Source organism: Apteryx mantelli, chromosome Z, assembly GCF_036417845.1.
Source record: "Apteryx mantelli isolate bAptMan1 chromosome Z, bAptMan1.hap1, whole genome shotgun sequence".
NCBI lineage: Eukaryota > Metazoa > Chordata > Aves > Apterygiformes > Apterygidae > Apteryx > Apteryx mantelli.
Genome location: NC_090020.1, coordinates 21,464,116 through 21,480,216, shown reverse-complemented (window position 1 = coordinate 21,480,216; position 16,101 = coordinate 21,464,116). Strand labels below are relative to the sequence as shown.

The 16,101-nt window shown below is 39.2% G+C and overlaps 1 protein-coding gene across 1 annotated transcript; it reads right to left on the bottom strand.

Annotated features, from left to right (window-relative positions):
• Window positions 1–269: 269 nt before the first annotated feature.
• TYRP1 (tyrosinase related protein 1) lies at window positions 270–10,403 on the bottom strand. Its single transcript, XM_067315678.1, has 7 exons — window positions 10,031–10,403; window positions 6,988–7,310; window positions 5,403–5,607; window positions 4,312–4,479; window positions 2,576–2,755; window positions 1,120–1,266; window positions 270–569 (listed from the first exon to the last, which is right to left on the bottom strand). The coding sequence occupies exons 1-7, from the start codon at window positions 10,401–10,403 to the stop codon at window positions 364–366; spliced, it is 1,602 nt and encodes a 533-aa protein (XP_067171779.1). The 3' UTR covers window positions 270–363.
• Between the last annotated feature and the right edge of the window lie 5,698 nt (window positions 10,404–16,101).

Genomic DNA, 16,101 nt, shown 5'->3' with positions numbered 1-16,101 from the left:
TTATTTTTTCAGAAGCATACTTTCAAAGAGAATGCTAGAGTATAAAGGCTAGGTAAAGTCAAAAGTCTTTGGCTGTCAGTAAGTTACTAATTTTTACCAGATTTTGCAGGAATATGAATGAGTAATGCTTGGAGGTGAGCCCTGAAGAACTAATGAAATTCTATTAAAATCAACACAGAATTAGCATTTCAGAAGGTGATTTATTGGTATCTAGGTGTGGTGAGAGAAAAGGTGAAGCCTGAAGTAAATATATCAAGACAGCTGACAGTTTATTCTCTTTATTTTAAAGCGGATGGATGACCACCATTTATAAAATTTAGCAAAATAAACAGTTTCAGTCAGATGCAAAAAAGTGCTATCTCTTCAAACAACAGACTGGCTTGGCGTTGGTATGCTATCATAATCATCTGAATAGTGTTGGTACTGGTCGGTGAGAAGAGGCTGATGCAGCTCATCTTTATTTTTCTTGACACGTACAATACATGCAGCAGCAGCAAAAATTATTGCAACGAGAACCAGTGCGGTCACTACTGCGATAGTTATCATCTCTGTGACATGGAGAGTCCGACCTATAGGAGAGAAAACATGAGGAAAACTTATTAAAAGTAAACATCAAGTCTGCAGTAAAACAGTGAAGGGACAAATCAAAGCTCGATATCTGTCATTATTCAGGGAGTCATGAAGTAGAGCTAGCTGAAATTTTTGGTTGATAATATTTGTTCCAAAATAGGAGAAAATTTCAGTCTCTGTTGTTACAGTACGGAAGATGCCCAGACCTTTCTTATGCTATCTGGTTTGTGAGGGATTTGCATTCTCTCTAATGACTTAATTAAGAAATATGATACAGGAATAAGGATCTGGTGCAAAGTTTAGATCCATACGAAAACTTCTCCAAAATTTGAAGTGGGTATTGGGAGCTTCATGGAGGAACAGAATGAATCTGTACTAACTACCAAATATAAATGATTTGGAAAGCCAGCCAAGAAGAGAGAAAAAGACCTTAACAAAGGTATCAAATTTTGTTAGTGTAATTTGAACTAACTTTGCTAGATGAAATATAAGGCTAAAAGGAAAAAAGCATGATGAGAAAACAAGAAAGATCTAGGTCTGACAATTTACCTGGCCACTCAACTTCATAGCTGTATCCCAGGTTTTCTGGTGCAGTAACAAACATTTCATTATTGGTAACTGGAGGCCAAAAAGGCACCATATTATACTGCCGGTTATGTCCAATAGGGGCATTCTCCAGTGGGTATGTTGAGATACCTAAATTGGAAAGTCAAATCACACTTCTGTAAATAAATAAAATCAAAATCATTTGCACTTTTTTAGATTTCTTTTCCAACAGTGAGTTAGGGTTTTGAGTACCTCCATTTTTATGTTTCTAACCTACTCAGAAAGGATCTTTCAAAAATCCTTCAAAGGGAAGGATTGGTTCTCCAGTGTGGAAAAATCCAGAATGGAGGGCTCAGCTCTTCCTGAAAGCTAGACTCACTAATGATACCTTTGTTTTTCAAAAAAAAAAAAAAAAAAACACAAGTAAATTTTAAAAATTTTGGCCTGTGTTGGACTTTTTTATATAGAAAAGGATAAATACATATATGGAGAACTCTGTAAACTTTTTTGGAATTGTCTGGCTTTGTGCGTTTACAGCAGTGATTAAGACTTCTCTCATGCTGTTCAGGAGGGTAGCTGATATGAACTCCAATGGAAGCTTTTTGCAATTTTATGGTGAATCAGAAGAAAATCAGCTGAAGCAAAAGAAAAAATCCATTTTGGTAAGATGACGCAAAAGCTTGTGACAGATCACGTAAATACCACAGGGAGATACAATTGCTTCTCTGATGGTTTGTGTGGGAAAGTCCATGCTGCAGGTTGTGGAAACTATGCAAAGAAGTTGTGCAACAACAACTGCTATCTGGAGGAGGAGAAGGGGTGGGCTGAATTGTCCTAAGAAAAACACAATCTCTGCTTTGTGCAGACCAGTGCAAAGACTTCTCTCCCTATGCCATTTTCCCTCCCTCCCCCCTTTTCTTCCTTCTTTCCTTCCTTCTTTCCTTCCTCCCTTCTTTTCAAAGTCAGAAAGGCAAGGACAGAAACACAGACTGTCCTTTGAATGGGGGTGGAAATGGAGAATGACAGTAGTAAAACACAGAGGTGGTCTGAATGAGTCGTGAAGATGTGCATTTAATCTCATTAGACAAGAAGAAACATAGATATTTAATCTGCACAGTAACTGAACAACCATGAAGTATTTGGAGCTCCCACAGTTACTCTGCGTGTGTTCTACAAGAGACAATGAATCTGAAGATCTTGTTTTCTTTAATTATACGTGGCGCCCCCAGCTGAGTCCCTTCACAGACAGCTACTTGGAAATGGATGTCAGTTTATGTGGGGTGAGAAAGGGAGGTTGCTTGTTATTACTCAGTCTTTAGTAACTTTACTAACTTTCAAAATTCCAGTCTTCCCTCCTAACCTTAGGGGCATCTTGCTGTCCCACAAGAAGTAGCTGAGTTCTTGTGGCTGCAAACACCAAGAGCTGCCCATCTTTCCTCAGTCGATGAGCACGTCTTACCAGCAGAGTGCCTTCTCAGCCACTCGTCAAAAAGAGCATCTGTAAATGTGTGCAGGAGGACAAAAATGGGATCATTTGGTGATAAATGAGTTTGCCCTCCTGTCCCGTTCAGAAATAGATGGGCCAAGTTGTGAAGACCGCGAACTGCTGGGTCGTATTTCCCTGAAGGATCACTGTAGCCTGTATAGGCAAAGAAAGAGGAACACAGAAAAATCACAGTGAGGATTTTATTTAGAAACTGCAATCCCAGCTGGATATTTTGTTCCCTGAAAGTCATGTTGTTCTGTTGCCTTGCTTAACATAACTGAGTAGCTAGTTCTCTGCCTACTGGCATTTGAGAGATGTGGCTGCTATTTCCCTAGCACACATAATTTTCAGATTAAAAAAGCTTTTACAGAAGAATGATAAGAATATGAAGTGCAAGGCTGCTGCGATCTAACACAACGCTGGCCAAAATATACTACCTTATAACATGAAAGTGAAGGTGTATATTTAGGATATATATCTCTCCAAACATAACTGAAATAGCTGCCTGCATTTTCTAACTGCTATGTTGCCGTCTATCCTTATGGGCCAGCTGTTATGTTTCCCCACATCTTCTCCATTTTTACTGCCAACACACTTCAGAAAGCTTCATATGCCCTGCTTTCTCATTGCACATTACCTCCATAACTCTGCTAGCACCCACCAGCTGGAAATCCTAATGTAAGGAGGTCATGATCTGAAGCATCATGAAAAGTTCTCCTGTTTTCAAGCTCTGGTCAAACTTTTCAGAGAGGCGTCCATACAGTAAGGTGGCTAAAGCTAAAGGTAAACCCATAATACCTACATACTGATAGCCCATTTGTCAAAGGTGCTAAGCATCCAAAATTTTCATATATACTTAAAGGTTGGTCCAGATTCTTGATTTTGTTCTCCAAGAGAAAGAAAATGGAGCAGATCATCCTCTGTAGTATGACTGATGCTACTTCAGAAGGGCCAGTGGATCTACAGGAGGTCTGATGGGGATCTGTCATTTGGTAATCTTTTCTTATGGGTCCTAGTCTTGCCTGGAAATAAGCCTGGAGTATTTAAATGCAGGATACTGGCTGAACACTGTGGATCCAATCTTCAGGTTGATTTCTGTATTTGGATATGTATGTTCAGATGCCAGTGACTGAAAAATTCATTTTAAATGTGTAGAGCTTAGAGAGGAGGAATAGAGTTATATGATCCAGTAGAGAAGAACTGACATGCTTAGTGGTAAATCTAGTACACAGAGCTCAACTACTACTTCAGTACAATTTCAGTGAGCACTGCCTATGTTTACTTTTTTTTTTTCTTTTTTTCGCTTTAATCTTCATACAAGATTAAATGCAATGAATACTTGTTTACCTTGCTTAAGAATGATGACACATCTGCATTATTCCACAGGCAAGGGCTATTTGTTCTCAACAACAGCAACCTATTACTGTATTCAGGGCCTGATCTTAGCTGCACCAAGTTTCTACTTAGTATGCCACTGACAGAATTTTGAGACTTTTATGTATTTTAGAAACAGACATAAACTATAAATATAGTGTAATTCACACAAATTAGGAAAGCCTATTTCTGCTTAATACTAAGCTAACAAGAACAATGCATTCTTAGTGTCCAGTAGATTGTCTCCAGTTCATACTTCTCAACAAAAAAAAGGCTAGCCTGCTCCCCTGGCTTATTTGGAGTTGTGTCCAGGTACTTTTGTTTGCCATGCCTACCTTCCACTGTGTTACGGAAACTGTCTGTTGAATTGGAATAGAAAGGAGGAGTGTCAAATACACCAACTTCCAAACACAGAGCAACATCCTCAGGCTCTGGGAGACGCTGTACCATAGGCCGGGCAACATTTCCAGCAGGATTTCTTCGGATGGGACCACCCTCAGTGCCTGAGAAGAGAGAAAACAATGGTGATGCAAACAATAGGCCACAGAAGGCATCCTTCTAATGACTTAATGATGAAGGAAACCCCCTCACAGATAACACTTAAACTGAAAGAACAGGTCGGTCCTTGTGTCAGGGAAAGAATCGGAATCTTGGTAGTGTCTTGTGTGCTGGATCCACTGAAGCAATGATTTAAAAAAGCATCTAGATGCTTCTCACTGAGGCTTGAGATTCTGCCTCATGTAAGTGCTTTGGGAAATTTTGCTGTAGTTCTTCAGCGTGGCAGTTTGATGAGACCTAGGACAAAAATTTTGGTGTAGCTCAGGAAAGAAATATAGGAATATAGTTGATTATGTAGGCAGCTAACTCAATACTGTGCTTTTTCCCCTATCTCCATGGAGATGCTGATTTAAAAATTGACAGTGATGAATATATGAGAATCTTCTTGGGAATTTTAGTTCTTATAGCCGAGGTACCTTTGCGAGGATTCAGTCCTCTTCATATTCAAAACCTTCTCCTCATAGTTAACACAGCTGGTTTTATATCTTCTCCTTTTTGGAGCAGTTATCATGAAGGTGATAAATGGAGTAGTTGAAAGAAAACTTAAACTTCAGTTAAGAACTGACATTACCAGATTTAAATATTTATAGCACAAGAGGTGTATAGATACTGCATAAAAAGGAAAGTCTAAGTGTTTAACTCTTCCTCTGACACAAGCTTCTGATCAGATATTTAACTGCATGGTGCCTCAGCGCAAGACAGATCAAAGTTTCTTCTGTTTGAGAAGACCATTGTATGAAATTTGGGTCAGGAATATTCAAAAACCACTTCAACACTTTTTGGCTTGAATTACAGTGTTCTAATGTACTATACTTATTTATTATTAGAAAAAATTTCTCCCTAAATATCAGTAAGCAGTCATACTTACTGTTACAGATGGTTCCCAATGTTTCATATTCTTCTATGTTTTCACACAGCACTCGCCACTGAGAGAAGATGGAGTTCTGACTGATAAGAGAGATGTCAAAATTGCTTCTAGCTCCCATCAAGTCATCTGAGCAGATATCACAGATATTTTGCCCGGTTGCAAAGTTCCAGTAGGGCAGTCCAAAAGTGGGGTCCTGCAGCATATTCTAAACCACATAAACATGGTGTTAGTATAGCTCTTCCCCAGACAAGTTTAATATTTACTCCTGAAGTGATTTTCAAAAACAGTTAAATACATCTTATTAAGTGTCAGACAGAGTCCTGCTTCACAGAGGGGAGGAAATCTATGGAAAATCTATGGAATCCATGAAAAAAAACTTTCTGTATTTTTTCATTTTGATGCGTTTGACCATTCAACAGAACTGAGAGTCAGACTGTTGAACTGAGCCATGGGCTCCCCTCATTAATAAGACCACCTACAGTATGTCTTCCATGAAGCCATATCATGATTAGTAAGAAACATCACTTAATACTGATATCCAGTTTTTCCAATTTTTTTTTCTATTGCCAGTCAACATCAGCAGCATTTGTAGCACACAGAATAATTAAGTAAGCCAGTTGCTGAGTGACTGACCAGATGGAATGATAAAGAAAAAGAAAATTGGCCCTTCAAATTGTCGTTATTGGTTGTAATTGAAGAATTCTGGAGTATCCTCTGATTTGCAATATTTATAAACCAGGATTTGCTGGCCAACCAAATTAGTTGACTAATGATCTAGTTCACTAATATAAACAGGAATATTTATTAAACTACAAAGAGCTAGAACTCCTCAGGGCTTCTACATAAAGAAATATTACTGACGTCTGTGGAAATTTTGGTTTTGAAGGGAATTTGCCCTGCCTGAGCCTGATTTAGTGCCATTGAAGGTAATGGAAATACTCCAAGTTATTTCAAGGAATATTTAATTGCAGTCTTCCAAACTTACTCTCTCTGCTTTAAGAATGACAGTCGATAAAGTAATCCATTCCTTTTACGATTAGATCCACATAAGGAAAGGGGGTTGGGGGAGAAGAACTACTGGTTTATAGAATAAAATTTCACAAATCACTAATTTTTCTGATCAGTTACACTAATTATACAAACCAAATGTGATTCTGAATCCACAAACCACATCTGTATTACTTTTCTTTAGAATTTGTGATGCTTTGATTGATCTAACTCAGAGTCAGGGCCTCAATATTAAAAATACCACTAGCAATAATTTGTATTGGTCCAATTAAATGTTTTCTGTGAAAATGTCTAGAATTCATACCAAGTTTTAAAGCTGACTTAGATAAGGTTTATGTTTTAAATTACTCTGATTAAAATGTTATTTTTATCATCTCTATATTAATGACTGCCTAAGACTTAAACTCACTCTACTAAGTTTATTATAGCTAATGAGCTATTGAAATTGAATAAGAATTATTTAAACATGTAGAAAGAGCTGAAATATTTTTTCTCTATTGGGTTATGGGGACAAAAGGTATTTTAACTCTACAAAGCACAGCATGAACACATGGCTCAACATTAATGCAAACTTTACCTGCATGTCTCTTTCCAGCTGCAACAGATGGTACCTATGCCAAGTAACGAAAGCTGGTCCCTCATGAGAGAAATCAACTCCTCCAAAACTCTGTTGCCCTGTTCCAAGGAAAGTCTTCCTCACAGAATAGTAATGGGACCACACAAAGTAGTTATAAATGGAGACGTTCTCAAACTGTGGTGTGTTGCCATCTGGTCCAAATATTTCCTCACGTCTCCTCGTGGCTATCACAATGTCAGGGTGGATTGTCACCTTGGCCTGGTGTAAGGCATTCACAAAACGCCTCCTTTCTTCTGCGCTCAGGTCCAAAAGATTTCTCCTGACTGCGAGGATACAGAAGAAGTTAACAAAGCAGTAGATGCTCCAGTCTGATCTCATAAGACTGGTGTATTTATTCCTATTAATTCTGAGTGAGTCTCTTCTTCTTCAGGCATGCCTCCAGTTTTTACTGGGACAATTCACAGAGTACTGAGTATGAACAGAAAATGTCATTTATTATCAGAAAGTCTGGGCAGGGTAAAAACAATACCCAACACCCTGAGTGTTTTTAATGCTCAGTATTTTTATAGATTATCCTTCTTTACTTTCAGAAAAATAACCCAAAAGGACAGTTCTTTGTCACAGAAACCTCGCAGAAGTTTGTGCAGAATACTTAATGTTTCTTGTGGTAACGCTTTAAGAAGAAAAGAATACAATATGACAGTTTAGTGAAGACATTTTCTAAAATACACTGCCCATGCTTGAATCTTTGTGTGGAAATGGTGAACTCACCAGTGAATTGTGAATTTCATGTTGTACAACATCTTTCCTGAAAGTCATTACCTGCTCTTGTTAACAGTAGCCACATCTTAACTCCTTTTTATGAGTAAAGCACAAAAGAGCTTTAAAATATCATTATCCACAATTTACAGATGGAGAAAGTGATGAACAAGGATGGAAACTGACTTGTTGAAATACCAGTATGCCTGGAAGAAGAACAGAGTCCATGGCACCTCAGTCTTAGTCCAGTACTCTGTCACCTGGACTGAGAAGATTTCAAGCTAAATTTAGGCTAAGCCACAGATAAAAGCTCTCACAGCTCTTCTTCAGCATGCACTCATTTTCATTACCAAAAACACTGTCAAACCTATAATCTCCCAAATGAGTGATGGATACTGTTGATATGAGAAGCAACACGTCTCTAGTATGAATTAGCATGAAGAATACAAGCAAATTATATTTCACTATATAAAGCAAAGTTAATAGAATGGGTGACATTTTGGCTTCACTGAGGTTTATAGAAATACTTCCCCAAAGCCTGAATTTCACTCAGGAATTCTGTATCTTGATTTGCATGATTTTCTTTGTTGCAGGACTTAACTGATAATGCCAACTGTGGTCCCTGTGGGTTTGTTGTTGTTAATGTTGTTTTAAGTTGTGCACTGAAAATAGCCATCTGATTTTGACTTGCATAGACATCTTAAACTTTTCATTTTTCAAAATATTTGTTCAACAACAAGAACCATGACACTGGAACTATTATTCAAGTTAGGTGTGAATTTAAAAGGGTTGCAGACACCAAACTACATTTTACAGCTATTTTATTTGTATATACCAACAGTAATCCAATAATTATTTTTAAAGTCTAAGCAGCTGGGGTCGGCTTTATGGATGGGCAGTGGAGGCGACCTACTTGTGGAAATGTAAGGCAAAATAAGAAGCTAATTTCCCATATTTAAACTCACGTTGTCATGCATGATGAATCTAATTTCCTTAGCATTTTAGTGAGTAGTTAGGAATTTAATAAGTGAGAACAGTAAAAAGCACTCTTGTGTGCTGCAGGAAATTGGCTAAAGCTGTTTTTTGCCTACCCTCAGATTTACTTTACTAACCTTGTGTGTGTTCAAATTTCTTTCTTAGTTATTTTTCAGAGTTCTCATTGTTAATGAGAATAGGCCAGATCAGCAGAGGGTGAAACCTGACATAGCTGATACAATTCATGAGCAATACTTTCTGCTTTCTAGTCTGCTTCTGAGAGCTCAGAGGATGAATAAAGTGTCAAGGTCTTTCCCCATACCCTAGATAAGTGGGGTTTTAGGAATTAATGTAGAGATGTGGAATTGTTAAGCCTTACTTTACTAACCCTTGCTGGAACATGTACTTAGCATTACTTATCTGGTGAAAATAATGACAGTGCTGATTTTTGTTTCTGCAGGAGGCACTGCATGTTCATACGAGATACCTGTTGCTTCTCATGCCAAAACAATCCCTCATTCATTTAGGGGATTATGGATTTTATACACTTTCAAAAACACATTTAAACTTTCCCTAATAAAAACTGATGTCTTATTAATCCAAATGACTTTGGCTTAAGAACAAGGATATAATCTCAAACCTGCTTGTCTTTTTCAATTTACTGACAACATTCAGTATTTTTATTGGTCCTGCAGATACTTCACGACCGTTTCAAATATTTCTAGATATTTGTATACTGGTATTCTGGATTAAAGTGAAACTGGAGAGCTCTCAGAAAGGCCCAGGGATCCCTGTACTGATTCATCTGTATAGCTCATGAGTTAAGGCTTTTGAAGGCATTGACAACAACCAGGCAAGTAAGAATTTACAAGACCAGGTGCATAGGTTGGAAGTGTATTAAGGGATTTTGAATCTAAAGAACTGCTCTCATGCTTGAAGTGTTTATAAGCTGTTTATCATGGTATCTAGGTATACATTCTCACATATACTCACAAGCGCACATTTATGTCTATATAAATCATTTTACTCATAAATAATTCCAAAGAATATAGACTTTTAAACTTGCATATATCCTGTTCTTCAGTGGACTTGGTCCCAAAGCTGCTGACTACAGGCTCTTCTCCTCCCTTTTATTTGGTGGTAAATGTAGGTGGTTGGTACACAAACTAAACAGCTCAGCTAATAACGTTAGTGACCCTTATTGCAATGTATGTTTCCCCCAAAAAAACATAAGGGACATTTTATCTTTCAAAGAAAACAAACATTCTGCCAAGAGTCAATTTTCATGTCATATTTTCAATGTTCTTACCTATATTGGTTGGTTGGCTGCAGGTAGGTCCACTCCAGCCGGGGCGACATGAGCCGCAGTTGTAGCCGGAGAAGTTACCACTGCAGCGGCAGGTCTGGTTGAAGAAGCTCAGGGGCCACTGCTCGCGGTCATCCCGCCCGTCGTGTGTGTACTGGGGGCCGTGGGGCCGCAAGTCAGCCGTCACCGGCACGCACTGGCCTCTCCCCGTGGACACACCGCACCGGTCCGTGCCTGGCCCAAACACCGGGAAATAGTCTGGGCAGCACATGCCGCTCCTCAGGGCCTCGACCGTGGCGCACTGGCGGGGGAACTGGGCTCCGGTGGGGCTCGGGAACAGTGGCAAGAGGAGGAGCAGCAGCATGGGCAACTGCATAGTCACCGCTCCCGGGAGCCAGGGCCGTCGGAGATCCAAGGGTCAGCACACCACGTCTCCCGCCTCGGTACAGGCAGCAACTCTGGCTAGCCTTAGGGAGAAAGAGAGAGGGAGAGGAATAACAGCAAGTGATACAAACCACCACACCACCCCTTCCATCCCACTTCTTTTCTTTCATGATCTAACTAGAAGAGCAAGCAACTCTGATGACAGACTCCCATGTTCTTCCCTTCTCTCATCATCAGGGTAGTAACCACCTGCAGTTGTACCTATTCATCGACCTCTAAGTACTTCCCAGATGTTCATTCCCATTGTACGGCTGCCAGGCAGGTTTACTTCACTATCACAAAACAGTAAAACCTGTCTAAGGCACCAGAATTTCAGCCTAAGTTTTTCTTCAGTTCATGCCTTTCTTTTCTGCTTTTATCTACCATGTCTTGTTCTGTATTTAGCATTTCCTCCTCTGTGTCCCCTTGCTGTTCTTAATGCCAGCTCAACTGAAAAGTTAAACTACAAATCCTCATGAACTGCACCTCTTTGCTATTTCTGGTACCTCTGCTCTGCGAAGATCCTGTTCTATCTCTGCATGTTCTACAGCTCTGCTTACCCCCAAATAAGCAGTGCTAATTTCTTTCCTGTTTCAGTCTGCTTACTAATCCTCGTTCTACCAACACAGTATGTCTTGGCCTCACCCTCCGTCTCCTGCTAATCCCCTTTCTACTTCAGTGCATTTCCCTGGACTTTAAGTACTCCAACAGCACATGATTTCTTTCATGCTTATCTCCTTGTGATTTTACAAGTTTTAGCAAAGGTCAGAGACAAGTACTTGAATTCAAAACAGAAAAGCTGTGAAGGTTTTTTTTTTTATTATTTGCAAAGAAAGATTCATTTGAAAACAGACAAAGAACACTGGGGAAGTTCACATTTAGCAGACTTTTTTAATACTTCAAATGGTATTCCAAGAGTAGGCCAAATTAACAAGCAAAGATATGTTATTCAGAAAATGAAATGCTCCAGTCTTAAACTTACATCTTTTTGCTTAACTATTTGTTTTGATAAACAAATAAAAGACAACAATCATATTGGATTGTCCTGAAATGCTAAATTCCGAGCCAGTGTTGTGAAGGGTAATGAAATGAAAAAAATAGAAAAAAAAGTCTCTGGGTTGAACAAAATGCTTCTCTATTCTTTCCAGGAACCGATATCACTGAGTAAAACTGACCTTATTCAAGTACTTGTTCTCCTTCAGATTCCCATATTTGTCAGCAAGAATGGCTTTCAGCAAGAAGAGGATGTTTTGCCAAGAAAGCCCAAAACCTCTTAACTGTCACCAAGACAACACATTAACACTATTTCTGGGAAATTTTGCACATATCAGTTGGGACACATGGAACATAAATTTGCTATTATCACATCAGAAGGCAAACCAGAGCTATTAAAGAATCTCTTGAGATTTCATCTGAAACCAACTCCCACTTCAAAGAACAGTACAAGTTTGAACTATGAATATTCAGCATAGCACAGCAAAATCATAATAAGCTTATGAGGGATAAATCCTGCTCCTTAGACAAAGCACCAGTTAAAAAGAAAAAAAAAAAAAAGCAAACAGAAATATTCCTTGGGATTGCCTGGCACCAGAAAACTTTGCCTCGTAATGGCAGACATACTGTGAGCCTTTCTCCATTACCACCACTTGAGGATTTTGTTCAGTGGACTCCTAGAGCTTTGTAGCTGAACATTATTTCCATTCTGTGCCCCCGGCTGTTCCCTTGGAGATCCTGCTGGAAATCTTGTTGCACAGTTTGGGGGTATGCAATCCCTTTGATAGACTTTCTTCTGATATTCCTACCCTTAGAGCCTCCTGGTACCCTACTGTGCTGGAAAGGATTTGACTTTGGAGATTATCTGACTGGGATGCATCTGTGTTTCACCAGCTGTGTTTAGTAAGGGCTTGTCTGCATAAGCAAGGTTATAAGGAAAAAGTCAGCGTGTGAATCTCTAGCTCATTAATTTCCTGAGCAGACTAAGAGCTCTACAAAGAAAGTTAGTTAACATGCTAGACGTCCACTACTAGACTGCATGATTTTCCTTACGTAGACATTTCTTCTTGATGGTGCTAATAATAAGCAGGCCTCCAGGCAGTTTCAGCAACTGCCTATTGCCAAACCTACTGGAGAATGTTATGAAAATATAGGTAGTTCTGTTTGTGTTTGAATGGCGATGAAAGCTGATGAGCTAATTATGTCCTATCTCATTCTATTAACTATGCAGTCTACCGTTAGTTCTCTAGGAGCTACCTTATCCCATTTACTGAGTGGCCAAGTCTTACAAATTCTTTTAACTACGATGCCCTCTGACAGTTACCTTATTTCCCAATCTTAAGACACATGGAGCCCTAGCAAAATTAGATTTTGCAAGCCTAAGTTGCACAGGAAGTTTTTTAGTGTCATTGCTGTTATTTGTGCATCACCTCTGCTGTGATAATGCTTTTAAGGACACTCCAGCTGTAAATGCTCATGAGAACTGAATACTGGAGTGGTCAAATGGATGAATTTTGCAATGGATGAAATGGCAATTTGGAAGCATGAGCATTTGAAATGCAAATACAACTGTGCTTGTCAACACAGTCTTGAAATTCTGAGAGTTTGGAAACCAGTGGCCAAATCTTCAGCTTTGCTTCAATGATCCATGATTTACATCATCTGTGGATCTAAGTTAGCTCTTAAATATCTTAGCTTCTTTTTTTTTGTTGGCTTTTGCTAGTTGTTTTTGGTTTTGTTTTTTTCTTCTAAATACAAAATAGGCCAGTTTACACAGGCAGCTTTGAATTATTTTGGATTTCATTTAGTTTTCTTTTCCTTCCCAGTAGAAGGAAATCATGCTGCTTTTGTTAAAAAATGAACTAAGTGTCACTTATGTGAAAAGTAAGGACACTGGAAATGAGTTAGGACCAGCCTTCTGCTTCCTGTAACTAAACACCTCCCTCAGAATGTAAATGTTTAGGAAAACTGGGTCTGTGTATGAATCCAGTTGTTACATGTGATCTTTCTTTGTAAAAAACAATTTATCAGAGCACATTCAATCCTGAACTATGTCAGAATCTAAAAGTGAAAACATCTTTTTCCTGAATGAAACTATACACATTATATAATAAAATAAAAATAGTCAGTTTTAATTTATTAGATTCCAAAAATGCTAAAAAAAGTATAAAAAGCCTTTTTTTTTTTATTTGCATTGGGAAAAATTATCATGACAGATAGCTGGATATAAAATTGATGTTTCTTTTCTCTGAACATAATATATAGTTTCAGTGTTTAATAAAGAGACTGGCATTATTTTTAACAATAATAATTCACTTTTGCTTTGCTCTACTAGCTACTACATTTAAGCTGTATTTCATTAAAAGTCAATTAAAAGAAGGTTTGTAGAAAGTACAGTCAAGTTGTCAGGAGAAGAATACTGAAAAAAGATAATTCTGCTGATTACCTTTTAAACTATACTAGCATTTTTCATGAAGAGGAATTTTCAGAGATGGCAGGTGAGTTAGATTTTGCCGCTGGATCATATTTGTCCTGCAGGACCTTTACCTCAGCTTAAATTCCTGTATTTTTGAGATGTGTCATTACCTGTGACGTATATTCTGGAAAGCATGAAAAGGCATTTTTATTTTTCCTTACTAAATGAAGCTTTCGTGTTCAGAGTTAAACAAACAAGCTTATTTCACACCCACACTCCACACCTCCCAAAGAAGAAAGCAATCGAGACTGCAAAACTTCCCCCAAAGGTTGTTAGAAGGCAGACACGTAGGGACAGCCCCTCCAAGAAACCCAACATACCCCTCCTCTTGATACCTTCCTTGGCAAACCTGTGAGTACCACCGATGCTCTGGCAGCCTCCCGAGCGCGTCCACCCTCCTGGCGCTCTGCGGGATGACTGATGGTGTTTGGAGGGCGAGCTGAGGTCCTCAGTGGGCTGAGTTAAGGTGTTTAGAGGGCTGAGATGCAGCACTTGGTGGCTCCTTCATGGATAAAGGTGCCGAGGCCAGGGCTGCCCCCCATCCCAGGGTGGCTGATTTTCGCGACGGCTCTCACCGCAGCTCTGCCTGAGCCACATTGCAGCCACACCACAGCTGTGCCTGGGCCCGGCTCATGCCACCCGGATCCTCATCCTCGCACAGACCCGGGACACGGCTTCCCGGCCTGGCTGGGCCCCACCTGGCCCCGATGGACTTGCTGGGCCATCACTGTGCCTAACAGGAGTGGGACTACAAGGAGTGGAGTGTCATAAGCAAGAGCAGGCCACGGGATAAAAAATCCATTTTTTTGATGTAAAATTTTATTTTGTAAGTTAAAGAAATCTAAAATTTTGTGTGAAATGATCTAGGCTATCTTGGAGCCACTTGACCATATGTCATGTCTGAAAATGACCATGTTTAATGACAAAACTGTTGCACAAAAAATGAAACAACTTTTTTATAAACAATCCCACTTTCGAGTTTCCAAAGAAGCAGGGCATTGATATGTGCACAGATATTGATGGCATAGATAAGGTCGTAACAGCACTAACAGCACATTTTCAAATGACTCTTATGCATTTATAAATAAATATCTAGGTCCTGGCTTTGACAGTCCAAATATTTTAAAGTTTGTTTCTCTCTTTCTTCCTTCTTTTTTTTTTTCCTCAGCTTCCACTTTTTCATTTGATACTTTTGAAGAAATATCTCTTCATGTGTGAGAACCAAGAAGGAAATATGATGCCTGACTGTTCAAACTACAGAGCAAAGTTTTCCCACAGTTCATGTCGGTTATTATCCATTGATGAATGTGTACCAAACCAAAATTAAGGACTTCATTGTCACACACTCCCATATCATTAGGAAGAAACTACCAGCATATAATAGCAGTACTGGTTCCTATGGTTTGGGTTAGCTCCATTTTTATATTCTGGAGTTTGTTGCAAAAACCTGTCCTGGGGCCTTGCGGCATTCCTTATCGCCTGTCCTTCCAAGGTTCCTAAATAGTATTGTTCCTCTGCCAAACTATGTCACATTTCAGGTCTTTCTGGCCACTCTTTCTTGGTCCCCACTGAACCCTGCTGAGCTAGTTCCAGATCTAAGCAGGATATGATTCACCACACATTAACACCAGAGTAAAACCACGTGTGACTGCAGTGCTCAGTTAGCCACCTGCACTGAATGCAGTGGTTCTGCATCACCTAGACCCAGAGCCAATTTTATCAGTTGTTTATAAATCACAGTACCAGGCATGATTAAAATCAGGCTTTGATCTTTATTTCTCTTTTTGTCCTTTTTTGAATAAATTGTGTCTCTTCCTCAGGTCTTGTCTTCATCTGCATTTCTTTCAAACACCTACCTTCATCTTTCTTGCTCTTTTAACATTCTTGTTTTTCTAGCTATTGAACTAATGACACACATATAGAGTCATTAAAGATAGTCAAGATGATGTTTCAGTACATAAAATTTCATCACATTGGCTTTATTCAACTGCTTGAATTGCATATTTCCAGAACTTTGAACTAGAACATTTTTAAGAAGAATTACGAGAGAAACAGAAGCAGTTGTCTAGACTTTAGGTGCCAAAGTCCAAGTGAGCAGAATCACAGAATGAGACAGTCACTCCGGCCAGAAGGCACCTGACCTCATCTGTCCAACCCTCCTGCTCAGAGCAGGGTTGACACT

Bases quoted from the DNA above. Each gene is read 5' to 3' on its own strand.
- TYRP1 (XM_067315678.1), bottom strand. From the start codon at position 10,403: ATGCAGTTGCCCATGCTGCTGCTCCTCCTCTTGCCACTGTTCCCGAGC. The intron at 5,608-6,987 runs GTAAAGTTTGCA...TATGTGGTTTAG, and splicing joins AGCTGGAAAGAGACATGCAG to AATATGCTGCAGGACCCCAC. The intron at 570-1,119 runs GTAAATTGTCAG...TCTCTCCTATAG, and splicing joins CTATGAAGTTGAGTGGCCAG to GTCGGACTCTCCATGTCACA.